This window comes from Theropithecus gelada, chromosome 13 (genome assembly GCF_003255815.1).
Source record: "Theropithecus gelada isolate Dixy chromosome 13, Tgel_1.0, whole genome shotgun sequence".
NCBI lineage: Eukaryota > Metazoa > Chordata > Mammalia > Primates > Cercopithecidae > Theropithecus > Theropithecus gelada.
Genome location: NC_037681.1, coordinates 40,595,837 through 40,612,622, shown reverse-complemented (window position 1 = coordinate 40,612,622; position 16,786 = coordinate 40,595,837). Strand labels below are relative to the sequence as shown.

The following is a 16,786-nucleotide window of genomic DNA, read 5'->3' as shown; positions in this document are numbered from 1 at the left end:
CCCACTCTATGGGAATGGTTTTTACATTTTTTGATTGTTGGAAAAAATTTTAGAAGAAAAATTTGTGATACATGAAAAACACATGAAACTCAGAATTTACAGTTTATCAAGTTTTATTGGCACATATCTGTGCTGATTCATTTTGGTATTGTCTATAGGTGCTTTCGTGCTGCAGGGGCATAATTGAGTAGTTGCAGCAGAGGTCATATGGCCTGCACAGCCTAAAATGTTGACTCCTACACTAGGGGCATGATTTATCCCAACAGTAAGAATGGATCCAAAGAGCTAAGAGACCTCTCAAAATTATCCAGAGGTTCTTTAACTTACATGACCTCATCTATTTGGACCACTGATAAAAACCTGAAAGTAAGCGAAAAAGGTAAAGCTCTAGTGCTTACTTTGACTCTTGAGAAAAATTCATGTCTACTACTGATACTGTTTTTTTCTTTTTTTTTCTTTTCTTTTTTTTCTGCTTTAGATACTGGTTTTAACAGTTTTCTTGGGTTTGCCTTTTCCCCACATTGACTACCTTCTTAGTAACCATGGCTGTTAGATTAGAGGTCTCTGCATAATTTTTCTCTTTGGGGGGCAGCTTTAAGGCTGCTGGCCAAAGCTCAGTCACTGAAATCTGAGGTTGGTCTTGTATTAAGGTCCGATCTAGCACTTTATTTTAGCTGTTACGGATAACAGTAACCAAGGGATTGAATATTTCTCCTTAAAATTAGTGTGCGTTTTCTTAGACATTTACTTTGTGAAAGTTAAGTCCATCTTTAAATTCCATTGGTAACTTTTACCCTTAGTAACTGAGTGCAGCCCAACTCCCGTTCCATACCATGAGGGACCACGTGGCCACCTAGGAATCAAAAGTTTCTCATCCCCTATCCTTTCGTTCTTTCTATTCCCAAACAGCGTATTTCTTTTCTTTTTTTCTCCCCAAGTTGTCTGAACAAACCACATTTCTGTGAGCCAGGGCTGTACATTAGCAAATCCCACTTCTGACACCAAATGTAAGGCTGTAGGATAAAAACACAGTTTATCCTACTGTACCCTTACAATACAGATCAGTTCTGTGATCCCACATGTATTACTTGATATGCTATATCAAGCAATCTGTCCTGCAGCAAATTCTCCAGTGGACACCAGCTGGATGTCCTCTAACTCATTTCTGACCCTGTCTCCCTGGAGAGAGCATCAGCTCCCACAGACTGAAGGCTTGGGCCTATAAGACTGTCCCTCCACTTGAGATTCCAGTCACAAGTCGTAGGTTGTTACCTAGATTTCTGACTGACCAGCTGTAAATCAGGTGTCCCTCTAACCTTCTTTGGTCAATTAATTTGCTAGAACAGTTGACAGAACTCAGGGAAACACTTTACTTAAATTTACCCATTTATTATAAAGGATATTACAAAGAATACCGTTGAGAATAGCCAGATGGAAGAGATGCATTAGGATGAGGTTTGGGAGAATGGGGCAGGCCACTCTCCAGGAACCTCCAAGAGTTCAGCTATCTGTAAGCTCCCAGAATTCAGACATTTTGGAATTTTGCAGAAGCCTCACCTCATTACATAGGTATTAAAATCCTTGGTGATAACTAAGTTTTCAGTCACTCTCTGGAAGTGGGAGGGGGAAGTGAAAGTTCAAACTCTGTAATCAAAAGGATGGTTCCCCTGGCAACCAGCCCCCAGTCAGTCAGCTCATTAGGATGCAGAAGACACTCATTACTCCAGCGATTCCAGGGGTTTTAGGAGCTTTTTGCCAGGAAATGGACAAAGGCCAAAAATACATTTTACAGTATTACAGTTTCAGCCTTTATTCTAAGATGGTATTTTCACCAGGTGTAAAAGTCTGGATTGGCACTCCTTTCAGCACTTTAAAATCTTGTCCTTTATGTTCTGGGCCCCGTTATTTCTGGTTCCAAGTTAGCAGTCATTCATATATCATTGTTCCTCTCTATGTAATGTGTTGTTTTTTTTCTGGCAATCTTCAGGACTTTTTATCTTTGATTTTCAGTGTTTTTATAATGAGTATAGGTGTAGAATTGTTTGTTCTTTCTTATCTATCCTCTGGTGTTCACGGGATTTCTTGAATCTGTAAATTTGACTCTCACCAAATTTGGGGGGATTCTGGCCATTGTTTTCTTCAATATTTTTACCACCCTGTTCATTCCTGGAACTCCAGTTACATGTAAGTTGTACTTTTTGGTATTGTTCATGTGAAAATTATACATTAGGTCATTCTTGTAACACCCAACTAAATCAGAATCTAGGGTCCAGAGGAAAAAGGCACTTGAGCACTTAACATCTGATCCAAAAATTAAATTTTCAACAAGAAAATTTAATTTCCAGCTATAGAAATGGCCCACTGTAACCCTGAGACCTGTTTTACCTAGTAGCACCGGAAGCACCTTGCCACTACTCTGAGACCAGCTTCATCTAGTCAGAGCTTGCCAGTTCTCAAAAGCTGCTCTAGTACCAATCTGTCAAAACAGTCTGTAACGTTTCTCTAATAACTTACAGTCTTCTCTTTGTTCTTCAAACATACCCAGGACCATCCAGTGTGTATACATATGCTCCAAATTACATTATTTTCCTTTTTTTTTATTTTTTATTTTTTTGAGACGGGGGGACTTTCATTCTGTTACCCATGCAGGAGTGCAGTGGCACACTCACGGCTCATTGTAGCCTTGACTTCCTGGACTTCAGGCGATCCTGCTTGGGACTCAGCCTCCCAAGTAGCTATGGCCATAGGCATGCCCTGCCATAGCAGGCTGATTTTTGTATTTTTTGTAGAGACATTGTTTTTACCTATGACCAAATAGGACCATATGGAGAACATAAGGTCTTACCTTTTTTTTTTTGTGAGACAGGGTCTTGCTCTGTCACCCAGGCTGGAGTACAGTGGCACAATTATGGCTTACGGCTGTAGCCTTGACCTCCCGGGCTCAAGCGATATTCCCACCTTAGCCTCCCAAGTCGCTGGGCCCACAGGCATGCACCAATGTGTGCGAAGCTAATTTTGAAATTTCTTGTAAAAATGGAGTCTCGCCATGTTGCCCAGGCTGATCTCTTAACTCCTGGGCTCAAATAATCCACCCACCTTGGCCTCCCAAAGTACTGGGGTTATAGACATGAGCCACTGCACCTAAATTAGATTCTTGCTTCCTAAATACAGCATTTTCAATTTAGAAAGTCATCTCTGTTTTATTTGGCTTTGACGTTCTATAGGTCACTGAAGCTCTGTTCATTTTTTTCCCACTATTTTCCCATTCTTCAAATTAGAAATCTTGTTGATACATTTTCAAGTTCATTGACCCTTTCTTTTGTTGTTTTACAATCTGCTAAGTGCATCCAGTGTAATTTTAAAATATTTTTTTCAGTTTTAGAATTGGTTATTTTTGTAGTTTTTCTTTCTCTGCTGAAGTTTTGCATTTGTTCATTCTTTTTTTTTTTTTTTTTTTGAGACGGAGTCTGGCTCTGTCGCCCGGGCTGGAGTGCAGTGGCCGGATCTCAGCTCACTGCAAGCTCCGCCTCCCGGGTTTACGCCATTCTCCTGCCTCAGCCTCCCGAGTAGCTGGGACTACAGGCGCCCGCCGCCTCGCCCGGCTAGTTTTTTGTATTTTTTAGTAGAGACGGGGTTTCACCGTGTTCGCCAGGATGGTCTCGATCTCCTGACCTCATGATCCGCCCGTCTCGGCCTCCCAAAGTGCTGGGATTACAGGCTTGAGCCACCGCGCCCGGCCGCATTTGTTCATTCTTTAGGAGCATATTTATCTTTATATCTTTGAACACAGCTATGGTAGTTGCTTTAGGATTCCTGTCTGCTAATTCTAACCTGGGTCATCTTGGAGTGGTTCTTTATTAATTGACTTTTTCCATTAGGTCACATTTTCCTTTTTTCTCACCTGTCTAGTAATTGCAGATTGTATTCCAGACTTCATGATTAATGTATTGAAGATGCTCTAGATTCTGTTGTTTCTTTGGAGAAGATGGAGGGTGTGTGTGTGTGTGTGTGTGTTTGGTTTTTTTTTTTTTTTTTTTTTTTGGCTCACTGTAACCTCTGCGTTCCAGGTTGAAGTAATTCTTCTGCTTCCCGAGTAGCTGAGACTACAGGCGCGTGCCACTGCACCCAGCTAATTTTTTTGTGTTTTTGGTAGATACGGGGTTTCACCATATTGGCCAGGCTGGTCTCAAACTCCTGACCTCCAGTTATCCGCCCACCTTGGTCTTCCAAAGTGCTGGGGTTATAGTCATGAGCCACCACACCTAGCCAAATGCTGGGTTTTGTTGGGACTCAACCTCCAAATTTCTGTGACTTTTGTGGTGGTCAGCAGTAGAAATTTCTGCTCAATTCTTTTAGCCTTAAGTGAGCTCCTTGGAGTCTGTCTCACATATGTGCAGTTCAGGTGTCATCTAAAAATCCCGGTGTAATTTATACACGGGACATGGTGTGTCCTCTCTGGGATTCCCTTTCTTACTTTCCAGCAGCTCTGGTTGCTCCAGACTCTGTCCTTTGATTTCTTCAGGCCATTAAGGCTGGGTTCTTAAGGACCCTTCTTCCACATCCAGGCCTTCCCTCAGGCAGAAATGCCATTTAAAAAAAGAAACAACAACCACCAAACAAAAAATCTTACTCTGTGCTACTCCTTTCTTTAAAGGGTAGACTATTCTCCAGTTTCTGGGCTTTAATTGTTTTTTATTGCCTTCACATAGTTGTTGGCACACAGAATAATTCAAGAACCCTTGACCTCATGTTTTTCCATAGGTTTTAAGGTAGGTTGCTGTCATGAACTGTGGGAAAACCTGTCTCCATAGAGAAATCAGTGCTTCCCTTTCTCAGATCATGCTAATATTAGTCATAACAGCAATATAATAAAATAGTTGAAGAAGTCGTTTAAACATTTCTTTGTACTAATTTTTGTTTTTGTTATTCAACAGGTTTGATCTGTGGATGAAATGAATCATGATTTTCAAGCTCTTGCGTTAGAATCTCGGGGAATGGGAGAGGTAAATGTTTACAAATACTAAGAACTTACACCTCACTTTATTTTGAGCCATTGGAACTTAATTTGTTTTTTTAACCATCAGCCTTCCTGGAAATAGTGGTCATATATTCCAAACTATGTGGAGGGGTTTAAATTTCAAATTGTACAATTCTATTGTGATTTTGGCTTTAAAAAAAAAAAAACTTTTAGCAGTAATTTTTAGTGTGATTATTTGTGTCTAGGTGATTTGATTGACTTGGTGAGATAATTTCTTATATTTCGGTAATGAACTGTAATTAGCTTTGCTCGAAAAAAAAATCTAGCCTTGTTCTGCTGTTTTATATATGTATGCTGTGTTTACTTTAGTCATACTTGTTTTACTATTCTCCCTTCCAAAAATCTCTTGTTCACCCAAAACTGTTTACTTAACAAACTTCTAATCTTCTACAAGACTCAGCTGTGATGTATCTATTGTCTAGTTGCTATCTGCCATAGAATTAAGCACTTCATCTGACTTCTAGTTCTTTATACAGTCTTTTATTATATTGCTGGTTACAGTTTGTTTTACACTTGTCTCCCCTATAAATTATTAGCTTTGAATGCCTAGCATAGTAGACACTTTGCATTTCTTAATAGATTTTATCGTTCTTGTTAATCTGTGTTTTTCTTTGGGGCACCAAAGTTAACCTCATCATTACATATTTTAAGGCATCAAATACTTAGTTTTTTATATAGCTAATGAATACTTAGAGAACTTTGATTATGGAAACTCTTGTGGTGACATCTGTATTTTGTCATGTTCTGTACTACTAACATAGACTTTGATAATAGAAGATAACAGTGAACAGACCTAAGATGTGTAATTAACTGCTTGCTCCTGGAGATTATTTTACCTTGGTAGAATAGAGACCTTCATGAGACTCACTCCATCCAATGCTGTGCTCTTCAGATGCAGAAAAGAGTCCAAGTCTCTCCTTTGGGCCACAAGAGGGCACCCTGCAGCTAGCTAACCCTCCCCTTCTTCAGAACAGCGTTTTCCAAAGAGTATGTCATTTTCAAAGGACTGATTTAAGGGTGAGTTAAGGTGCTTAAGCTTAAGTATTGCCAAAATAAACTTGTTAGACCAGTGCATAAGGTAAAATTCTCAGCCCTAAGAAAAATTGAAGAAATTGGATTTTTTTTGTTAAACAAAATCTATAGCTTCACTGCAGTGCAATATCTGGTTAGGCATTATTTATGCTATTGGCAAATAAGAGGCAGATGAAAAGAGCTTTTATTCTTTCCTGGCCACTAGTTTTCTTTGGTCTTTAAAAAGCAGAATAACATATGTTAAAAGCAGGGTTGAACAGTGCTTCAACCTTCTTGTCTGTGACAAACTTGAACTTGCCGATAATTCTTTAAGAACAAGAGAGTAGTACCCCTACATTAATTTTAGACTCCCTGTATCACTTCTTAGATGTATATTGTATATGTTTTCAAACTGGTGTTTTTTCACTCTCTAAATATTTAGTAATTCTAAAGTTAGCTTTGCAGAGCAAAAAAATGTCATAATCAGAAACAGTGGTTGAAAGAGTTTAGTTATTTGGGGGATGGAGGAAGGATATCTGAGGTTTTTAGAAAAGAGTAGCTTGGTTGAATGGTACATTAAGAGAAAAAAGCTTAAATCCAGACTTTTTATTGGACATGTCAGATATGCAGAGTAAAAGTGACCAGGGTTTAGACTTCCTGCTACCTGGTGGATAGCAGCATGTCAGTGTATCTGTGTAACCTTCATCCAGTAAAAATATTTTTTAAAATAAGATGTTCTCATTAGTTTTATTTCTTAGCAGTTTAAGCACTAATACTGTCACCTCAGAGATAGCTAAGAAAAACCTACTGAGATTTCTGTCTCTGGGTTCTCTCTCCCACAAGCCTTTCTATCTTTCCTCATCTCACAGGCAGCAGGGAACCTTCTGGGATTTCCTTCTTTGCCTGTCTCTCTCTCACCAGTCTTCTCCTCCTTTCTTGACAGGTGAGGTTTTTTTGTTTTTTTAATATCCCAGAATTCATTCATTGGAATAAATTAAAAGCAGCCTTGAGTTTCTGGCTCTTGAGTTTTCTAAAAATACTTTTTTCTTTTTAATGCAAAACTCTTTTTAAAATAGATTGCCCTCATCTTGACTTTCTTTAAAAATAGTTTTTGCTTACTATGTCTTAAGTTTTGTAAATCTCTAATGTACAAAGTGTTGCATCTACATATAGGACTAATTTCAAATTTACTGTTTTATAGATCATGATGTCTTTACTGAGCCATCATCAGAAGGCATCCAGAAATAAGAGCAGATTTATATTCACCTATTCGTAAACTTACCCTCTCTGTTTTTACACTGATACTATGTTTCTGTTGAAAGACCTACTGATTTGCATTTTATGTCATGTGCCTTAAAAAGAGCAAAACTAATCTATAGGGGATTGAACCCTGCTTTATTAGTGTAAAGTCAGACACATTGCATAGGCTCATAACTATTAGCTTCTCTAGGTTGTTGGGGGCACATATAGCTGGGTTTCTGCTTGTTTTTTAAATAACAGAAAAGAGGGCCCTGTCTGATATTCTTCAAAAAATCCAGAATCTAACTTTAAATCACTGAATTAATGTCTTTTATTTTGAGAATGTCTTTATAGCTTAGTATGATAAACAGTGCTTTCTCCTGTCTTTCCAACACACTAATATATAAAGAAAGCATTAAAGAAAGCCTGTGTGCTAAGATTCTATGTAGTGTGGTGAAGTTGAAGACTTACTAGGTAGGCGAGTAAGGAGACTTGTGTTTTCTCTCAGATCTCTCACTAGTGTTATGACCTTGAGTAAGACTGACTGACTTTAAAAACGGTAATAAAAATAACCTTTTGTATGAATCACATACATCTCTCAAATGCTCTTATTTTAATCTAAGTTCTTAGGGATAACTGGAATGGAAACCAGCCATTTCAAATAGTGTTTAAATAGCTGATCATAGTTTGTCTACATAATCTCTAAACAATTCTATCTTAAAATTTACCCACTGTAATAGGAAGAATATTACGATAATATTTTAAGCCTTTTTATTTTTTTTTATTCCCAGTGGTGATGTAATACTGGATTCTTTTTTCTTTTTTTTTTTTGCTAGTCTATATCTGTAGAATAATACTGGAAATTTTCAGAAATCATGATGAATTAAAATATGATTGAAAAGAACTGTCTTTTATGGTAGTTAAGTATGAAGAGAAGGGCCTTAGAATTAAGTAGATAGATATGGGTTCAAATCCCATTGTTAACATTTGCCAGCTGTGTATGTAACCTTGGTCAGTTTTCCTTATGCAAAATGTGACTATAGTAGTAAACTGTTCTTTCTAAGTAGTGGGCTTTCATCATCCCCCTAGGGTAGTCAAACCAACTCAAGAGAAAAGTCAAACAGCTATAGACAAAATCGTTATAGTGAATAATATAATATTTGAAATAATCAGTTGAATGTTGTGTGTCAGTAAGTTAAGTCGTGTTTGATAACATTAAAGAATTCATACTGTTGGTAGTGAAGATACCTAATATTTATGTGTCTGCTATGTACTACATGTCATTCTTTTTTTTTGGAGATGGAGTCTCGCTCTGTTGCCTAGGCTGGAGTGCAGTGGCGTGATCTCGGCTCACTGCAACCTCCACCTCCCAGGTTCAAGTGATCTTCTACCTCAGCCTCCCGAGTAGCTGGGACTACAAGCGCGTGCCTCTACACCTGGCTAATTTTGTGTATTTTTAATAGAGACAGGGTTTCATCGTGTTAGCCAGGGTGGTCTCAATCTCCTGACCTTGTGATCTGCCCGCCTTGGCCTCCCAAAGTGCTAGGATTACAGGCATGAGCCACTGCACCTGGCCCTAGATGTCATTCTAAGCAGTTTACAGATGAGGAAACTGAAGCTCAGAAAAGGTTCATTAAAACTAGTCCAAGGCCACATAATAGTACTTGAAGAGCAGTTTGAACTCAGAGAAGTCTTGAGTGTTTACAGTACTACTTCCTGTTGGAACTGACGATATTTAGTAATGTTTGCTGTTGATACCAAGGATTTGGGGAAGTGGTATGAGTTGAGAAAATAAAAATGTTAATATCTTTTATTAACAGAAAAGATTAAAGTTTGGAAAAGCACCATTTTTGTGTTCTATGGAGTTACTTTGTGTTTTGTTCTCTATGTTCTCTATGTTCCATTTGTTGTTGTTGTTGTTTGTTTGGTTTGTTTTTTGTTTTGGAGATAGGATCTTGCTCTGTGTCCCAAGCTGGAGTGTAGTGGCATTGTCTCAACTTACTGCAACCTCTGACTACTGGGCTCAAGTGATCCTCCCATATCCGCCTCCCCGGTATCTGGGACTACAGGTGCACGCCACCACGCCTGGCTAATTTTTATATTTTTTGTAGAGACAGAGTTTTGCCATGTTGCCTAGGCTGGTCTCGAATTCCTGAGCTCAAGCAGTCTGCCTGCCTCAGCTAATTATAGCTCACTGCAGTGTCAACCTCCCAGGCTCATTCTATCCTCCTGTCTCAGCCACCTAAGTAGCTGGGACTAGAGGTACATGCCACCACACCTGGCTAATTTATTTTATATTTATTTATTTATAATTATTTTATTTTAAAAAGAGACAGGGTCTCACAGTGTTGGCCAGGCTGTTCTCTAGCTCCTGGGCTCAAATTATCTTCATATCTCCTACAGTGCTGGGATTACAGGCATGAGTCTCTGCTCCCTGCTACAACTTAGTTTTGAGGATCTGTTCTTACCTCTTTTGAGCTTCCATTATAAGTAGAGTGACTTTACATTCTGATTTGCCCAGGACAGCTCAGATCTGTATCTTCTCATGGCATAATTATTAATAGCATCTCTTTTCGCAGAAATATCCCATTTGGGATGATAAGTTATATAAATAATTTAAAACATAATTTACATTTTAAATCCTTTTAAGTCTTGGGATTATGTTTATTTGGTTGGTTTAAGGGTTTTCCATAACAATTTTAAAAGTCTGAGGTATAGGTGTACTTATGTAAATGCCCGAGTGGGAGTTTGATTTTTTTTTGTTTTGTTTTGTTTTTGATGCAGTATGCCTGGGTGCTGATTGTTTTCTTTGGAAATGGAGAAAGCAAGCCATACATACTTTTGAAGGAAAAGACACTGTATATTCACTCAAACATTGGAGTTAGGATAGAAGAGCAGATTGATAAGAAACACTGAGTTGCCTGACCTTCCTTTAGAATTTGTGAAGTAGGGAACTAATATGAAGTGGTATTGGATAACATATTTTATAGATCTTAACCGTTTCTTAATTTTGTTTTCTGTAATGTTGTATGGTTGCTATTTCTACTACAGTAAAAGACTCTCCAGGGGCAAATCTCCTATTTTTATTGCTTTTCTAATCAATGCATTGTTTAACCTTTTTTTCCCCCCTCTTTAACTGTTCTATTCTGAATTGTTGCCTTCCCCTACATGTAGTTCATTTAACCTGTTCTTAGTCACCGGCTAGTAGATCCCCTAAAAGTATTTGAATCAGTATCTTAACTGTCAGAGCAAATAGTTTTTAGAATATCAGTGAAGGCCTTTGGTAGAGTGTTAATTTCAACTATTAAATTTTCCTGTGCGTAAAAACTTACTAAATGTTTGAAAATGAACGTACTCATAGTATAGTGCTTGGCCATGGTAGACACACTTGGTAAGTGGTTTACAGACTCCCTACTTCCCCCCCTCCCCACCTAGGTATGCAATTTGCCTTTATTTTTTTGAGACGGAATCTCGCTGTGTCACCAGGCTGGAGTGCAGTGGCACAATCTCAGCTCACTGCAACCTCAGCCTCCCAGGTTCAATCGATTCTCTTGCCTCAGCCTCCTGAGTAGCTGGGACTACAGGTGCGCACTGCAGTTTGCATTTTTAAAACAGTGATCTGTGAAAGAACTCCCAGAACTTTAATCCCAAAAGACTTTAGAATCGTCTCAAAGGGGTGCTGTTACTTTTACTACCTCATAAGATTAGTCTGTTTTAGCCACTTCTGTGTCTGGGATAAATGCTTTATTAGTTGTTACAACTTTATTTTAGATTACTTATTTGTTATTCTTATTTTGATACTGAGACATTTTTCTTCATGAAGTATGGGATAAAAGCATTGCTTTATTCTTTCAGGAATTATTTTCATCTGCTTGGAATGGCTTATTTATACAGTATTTTTAAGGGATTAACTTGGGTTTTAACTATGAATGTTCAGTTATTTAAATACATCAAGTATCGTGCTTTAGTATTCATATTATTAGGTTTATGTTTTGTTGAATATTTACGTGAATCTTTTATGGTGAGATTTTTTTTTTTTTTTGAGACGGAGTCTCGCTCTGTAGCCCAGGCTGGAGTACAGTGGCCGGATCTCAGCTCACTGCAAGCTCCGCCTCCCGGGTTCATGCCATTCTCCGGCCTCAGCCTCCCGAGTAGCTGGGACTACAGGCGCCCGCCATCTCGCCCGGCTATTTTTTGTATTTCTTAGTAGAGACGGGGTTTCACTGTGTTCGCCAGGATGGTCTCGATCTCCTGACCTCGTGATCCGCCCATCTCGGCCTCCCAAAGTGCTGGGATTACAGGCTTGAGCCACCGCGCCCGGCCTCGAGATTTTTAAAATAGAAGGAATAGAGGTTATAGTTTACTTACTGGGATCTTTATTAGAGCAGATTTTTGTTTAAAATATCTGCTCTTCATAAATTCAAATCATTTACAGCCCAGGGCCATCCTAGCATTTAAAAACTTTTTTTTAAAAATGGAGTTCTTTTTTTTTTTAATTAAAACATTTACATTAAACATTTTAATTAACATTTTTAAATTAAAACTTTAAGTTTAATTTAGTTGAGCAAAAGATCTGTAGTTCAGGAACATGCCCACATTGGATATTTTCTCTTCTCTTTAAAGCTGCTTCTCCTGGTTTGTTGTTGTTTTCCTATTTTGGTCAATAGCACTGCCATTTACCTTTTTACCTGTTTAAGTTATTAAACAGGTTATTCTTTTTACTTACCTTCCCCACCGTTTGTATTCGGATCCTTTTGACTCCAAGGTGTCTGTCAGATCCATTTTATTTTCTCAGCTTTCTCTGCCAGTACCCTCTTTTTTGTTTGTTTTTTGAGACGGAATCTTACTCTGTCACCCAGGCTGGAGTGCAGTGGCGCAGCGTCTGCCTCCCGGGTTCAAGCACTTCTCTGCCTCAGCCTCCCGAGTAGCCGGGATTACAGGTGCCGGCCAACACTCCCGGCTAATTTTTGTATTTTTAGTAGAGACAGGGTTTCACCATCTTGGCCAGGCTGGTCTTGAACTCCTGACCTCGTGATCCACCTGCTTAGGCCTCCCAAAGTGCTGAGATTACAGGTGTGAGCCACTGTGTCTGACCCAGTACCCTCTTTTAGTTCTTGCTCTCTTGGCCCTCTTATTATAAATTGCCAAAATTGATCTCCTTGTTCTATTTGTTATTCTTAAAACTTACAACTTGAGTTTTTTGTAATACCTAGTGTTACCCTTGCTAACTCTTCCCTGTTCCCTGTTGCTTCAGTAGAACATCTAACTTCCTTAGCATGTCTTTAAGGGTCCTCATAATCTGATCTGCCGGCATCTGTTAGCTTTGCTAGCATCAACTTTTGACCTTGCCACATGTTTCATCTTACACCCTATTCTACACACTGTGCATTTTCTCAAGTTTTGCCTTTATTGATGGTTTACTACGTCACACACACAAACACACACATCTTATCTTAGACCTATTTCAGGTATTACCGAGTTCTAAGTTTATATGTTTGTAAGCTCTCTGAAGATGAGCAGACCGTGCCCTTAAGAGGTAAACATACAGGTAATTGAGTGTGATAAGTTTAATAGAAGTATACACAGGTTTTATTGTCAGCACTGAAAAGACTGGGCACCTAATTAAGGGTTGAGAGTGATGGTGTCTTATGAATGCTGCTTTAAAATGCTAAGTGCACTTCTCAGAAAACCAGTGTGTTCTTTTCAAACAAACATATCCAAGTTGGCCACCTCCTAAGCGTCAGGGACAGTAGGGAGATATGAATGAATATTAAAGAATAAGAATTGCCCAAAATGTTCATTTTGAATAATCAATGAATGATTGTAGCAACACAATTTTTATGTGCTATGCATGTCACTGTATTGGATAGAGCACAGGGCCTTGAGATTGTTTCTTTTCTATGCATGTTTTCTACCATCCATAGCTTTTTGTTATGGGATTGACAGATAGTACTCAGCAGCTAGTAAGAGGTGTGAAATTCACTTCCATTGAATAACTGAGTTAAGAATGAAAAAATATTTTCTATTCTGGAAGATATGATAGGAGGTGGTCTAGGGAGAAGATGTGGAAGTGAAGGAAAAAGTTTAATCATTCCTATGGATGTGATTATTAAATCTGTTATTGAGTAAGAAATTTAATAAGCCTTTTGAATAAATTTACATTGTAATAAAAATGTATGGAAAGTGAAGAAAAGTCAGAAGTAGATTTTGATTTTTGTTTAAGGTCTAGAATTATTAACACCAGCACACCACAATAAGTGGGGAGTTAATTTACTATTAACAAAACAACTTAGAAAATAGGTCATTCTGAATTTTCGTTAGCATTGAAAACTAATGTATCCATAGAATTGATATGTTTGAGACTTCTTATATGTTAATTCTTTGTAATTAGAATAACTGTAATTTTTCCTCCAAATAGCTTTTGCCTACCAAAAAGTTTTGGGAACCTGATGATTCAACAAAAGATGGACAAAAAGGCATATTTCTTGGGGATGATGAATGGAGAGAGACTGCATGGGGAACTTCTCGTAAGTTACTGGTATATGAATTATGAATATATTTAGCATTTTATAAGTCATATGCACCTTTTTTTTTTTTTTCCAGACAGAGTCTCCAAATTTTTGCCTTTTTGTAGAGTTTCGCTGTGTTGCCCAGGCTGGTCTCAAATAACTGAGCTCATGAACTTCTCCTGCCTTGGCCTCCCAAAGTGCTGAGATTATAGGCGTGAGCCACCACACCCAGCCCTATGCACATTTTCTTAATGGCAGCTAAGAAATGTAATTTTAGAAGTATTTGTCACAGTAAGATTTTATTAAGGGTTTTTTTTTTTAATTGATCGTAAAATTCTGTGGCTATTAAAGAACAAGATGCTCGTGAGGTTGTGGTGAAAAAGGACCACTTATACACTAGTAGTGGGAATGTAAATTAGTTTAGCCGTTGTGGAAAGCATTGTGTCAATTCCTCAGAGAAGTAAAAATAAAATTATTCAATTCAGCAATCCCATTTTTGGGTATATACCCCAAGGAATATAAATTGTGCTACCATAAGACACATACGTGTATGTTCGTAGCAGCACTATTCCATAATAGCAAAACCATGGAAAAATCTAAATGGCCATCAACAGTAGGCTGGATAAAGAAAATCTGGTACATATGCACCATGGAACACTACGCAGCCATGAAAAAAAGTTGTGAGATAATGTCCTTTGCAGCAACATGGATGGGGCTGGAGACCATTACCTTTAGCAAACTAACAAAGGAACAGAAAATCAAATACCGCTTGTTCTCACTTATTAGATGGGAGCTAAATAACAAGAACACAGGGACACAAAGAGGAGAACAACAGACATGGAGGCCTCCTTGAGAGTAGAGGATGGAGGGAGAGGATCAGAAAAAATACCTGTCAGGTACTATTTTTAGTACCTGAGTAATGAAATAATCTATACACCAAACCCCTGTGACATGAATTTACCTATATAACAAACCTGCACATGTACCCCCCCGAATCTAGAATAAAAGTTTAAAAATAATAAAATTCTGAATTTTCATTTAAAATGGAGGATAGATTAACCATAGAAATTTTTAGTCTTAATTTGTGCTAGATGATCGTGACTGATTTATTTAATTGCAGGTCAGCCTAGCTTTATTAGATATCTGCCACACCCAGGAAGGAAGTAGTAGACTGTCTTGGTAAGATAGAGCTCCCAGAAAGGGAGCAGATCTTTAAATATTTTGATTTCGACTTCATAAGTAATGGGGAGAGGCTTAGGTCTAAGAAACTGTTAAGGGAAAATTAGCTGGTGTATAAGGAGTATAACATGCAGGAGTGACAGTGTTGGCAAATTAAAGATCATAGTTAAATGCTTTTTTTTCTTTTTAAGAGGGTGTTGCTCTGTTGCCTAGGCTGGTGTGCAGTGGCACGATCTTAGCTCGCTGCTGTCTCAAACTTTTGGGCCAAAAAGATCCTTCCACGTCCTCCTCCCGAGTAGCTAGGACTACAGGCTCACACCATCACATCTGGCTAATTTTTCTTTATTTTTTTTTCCCTGAGACGAAGTCTCGTTCTGTCTGTCGCCCAGGCTGGAGTGCAGTGGCCCAATCTTGGCTCACTGCAAACTCTGCCTCCCAGGTTCAAGTGATTCTCCTGCCTCAGCCTCCTGAGTAGCTGGGATAATAGGTGCCTGCCACCACACCCTGCTAATTTTCGTATTTTTAGTAGAGACGGGGTTTCACCATGTTGGCCAGGCTGGTCTTGAAATCTTACCTCAGGTGATCTGCCCGCCTCAGCCTCCCAAAGTGCTGGGATTAGGGCATGAGCCATCATGCCTGGCCAGGTCTGGCTAGTTTTTAAAACTTTTTTTTTTTTTTTTTTTTTTTTTAGAGATGGGGTCTCACTATGTTGCCCAGGCTGGTCTCGGAACTTCTGCCTTCAAGTGATCCTCCTGCCTCAGGCGTGAGCCACCTTGTTCGGCCCATAGTTGTGTTAAAGTAGTTAGCATATCTTTTTACTGATTATATTTTAAAATGTTTCTAGTTAGTAAAATCTGAGAGGTGTCCAGCTAGATCATGTAGTTTACAAATATTTTCCTTTTTTTATTTAAGTTAATACAGTTTGCTTAAGCTCTGCAGAATGACCAAAGTAATAATGAAAACAAATTTTTGCATGATAATTACCCAATTATCATTATTTTTTCAGTATTAATCACGAGATATTTTCTTATTCTCTAAATCATGAAAATATATTAGAAGATTTAATGCTTCTATATGGTGTTTCATTTCATTACTGTTAAAATAATTGCCAAAAAGCTAAAATCTAAAAGGTTAAGGTCTGGAAAATGTGGTGATTTCAACAAAGTAGGTTGCAAATGTTGGCAACAAGTAATTTAGACAGAAATTTTCTTAAAATATTGTAAATTTCCTTTGAGTTCAACTAATATGTGATGCATAATATGCCAGGTTTGGAGAATATAAAGATAAATGATATGACGCTTGTCCTCAAGGGTCCCTTGTCCTTTATTTTTCTGAATTAGAATTAACCTATATTAGGTTAGACTCATAATTTTAAATATTTAGTAATTTGGACTGGGATATATCTTTGCTACAAAAGGCATATTTCTTGCTGAGAGCATGTGTGCTCGATAACTTGGTTGATGGACATGATTTGAAAGTTGAATGCACAACTTATTTACCAGAATGAGAACCAAAGATTTTTAAAATCTTTTATCTTCTTTTTTTTCCCTAAGACCAGCTTATAAGGCTGGCTAATTTTTATATTTTTGGTAGAGATGGGGTTTCACCATGTTGCCGAGGCTGGTCTCGAACTCCTGAGGAGCTCAAACAATCTGCCTGCCTTAGCCTCCCAAAGTGCTGTGATTAAAGGCATGAGCCACTGTGCCCAGCCAACCAAAGATTTTTTGAGGTGTTGAAAAGCAAAGCATCCTGAGCACAGCATGACAAAGAGAGATTATTTGAAGATAGATGATAGGGAAACCGTGAAATT

At 38.2% G+C, this 16,786-nt stretch overlaps 1 protein-coding gene across 18 annotated transcripts in view; it reads left to right on the top strand.

Moving 5' to 3' along the window:
• PUM2 (pumilio RNA binding family member 2) overlaps positions 1–16,786 on the top strand; it is a 107,078-nt gene that overhangs the window by 19,638 nt on the left and 70,654 nt on the right. For 11 of the 18 annotated variants that reach the window (XM_025353607.1, XM_025353603.1, XM_025353610.1 and 8 more), the window contains exons 2-3: positions 4,935–5,003; positions 13,707–13,815. In XM_025353607.1, coding sequence (XP_025209392.1) covers positions 4,953–5,003; positions 13,707–13,815 — 160 coding nt within the window. In that variant the 5' untranslated portion in view covers positions 4,935–4,952. Of the gene's footprint in view, positions 1–4,378; positions 5,010–5,930; positions 6,056–13,706; positions 13,816–16,786 lie in introns of those variants that run through there. The other 7 variants (XM_025353606.1, XM_025353599.1, XM_025353614.1 and 4 more) reach the window with 5 other exon arrangements.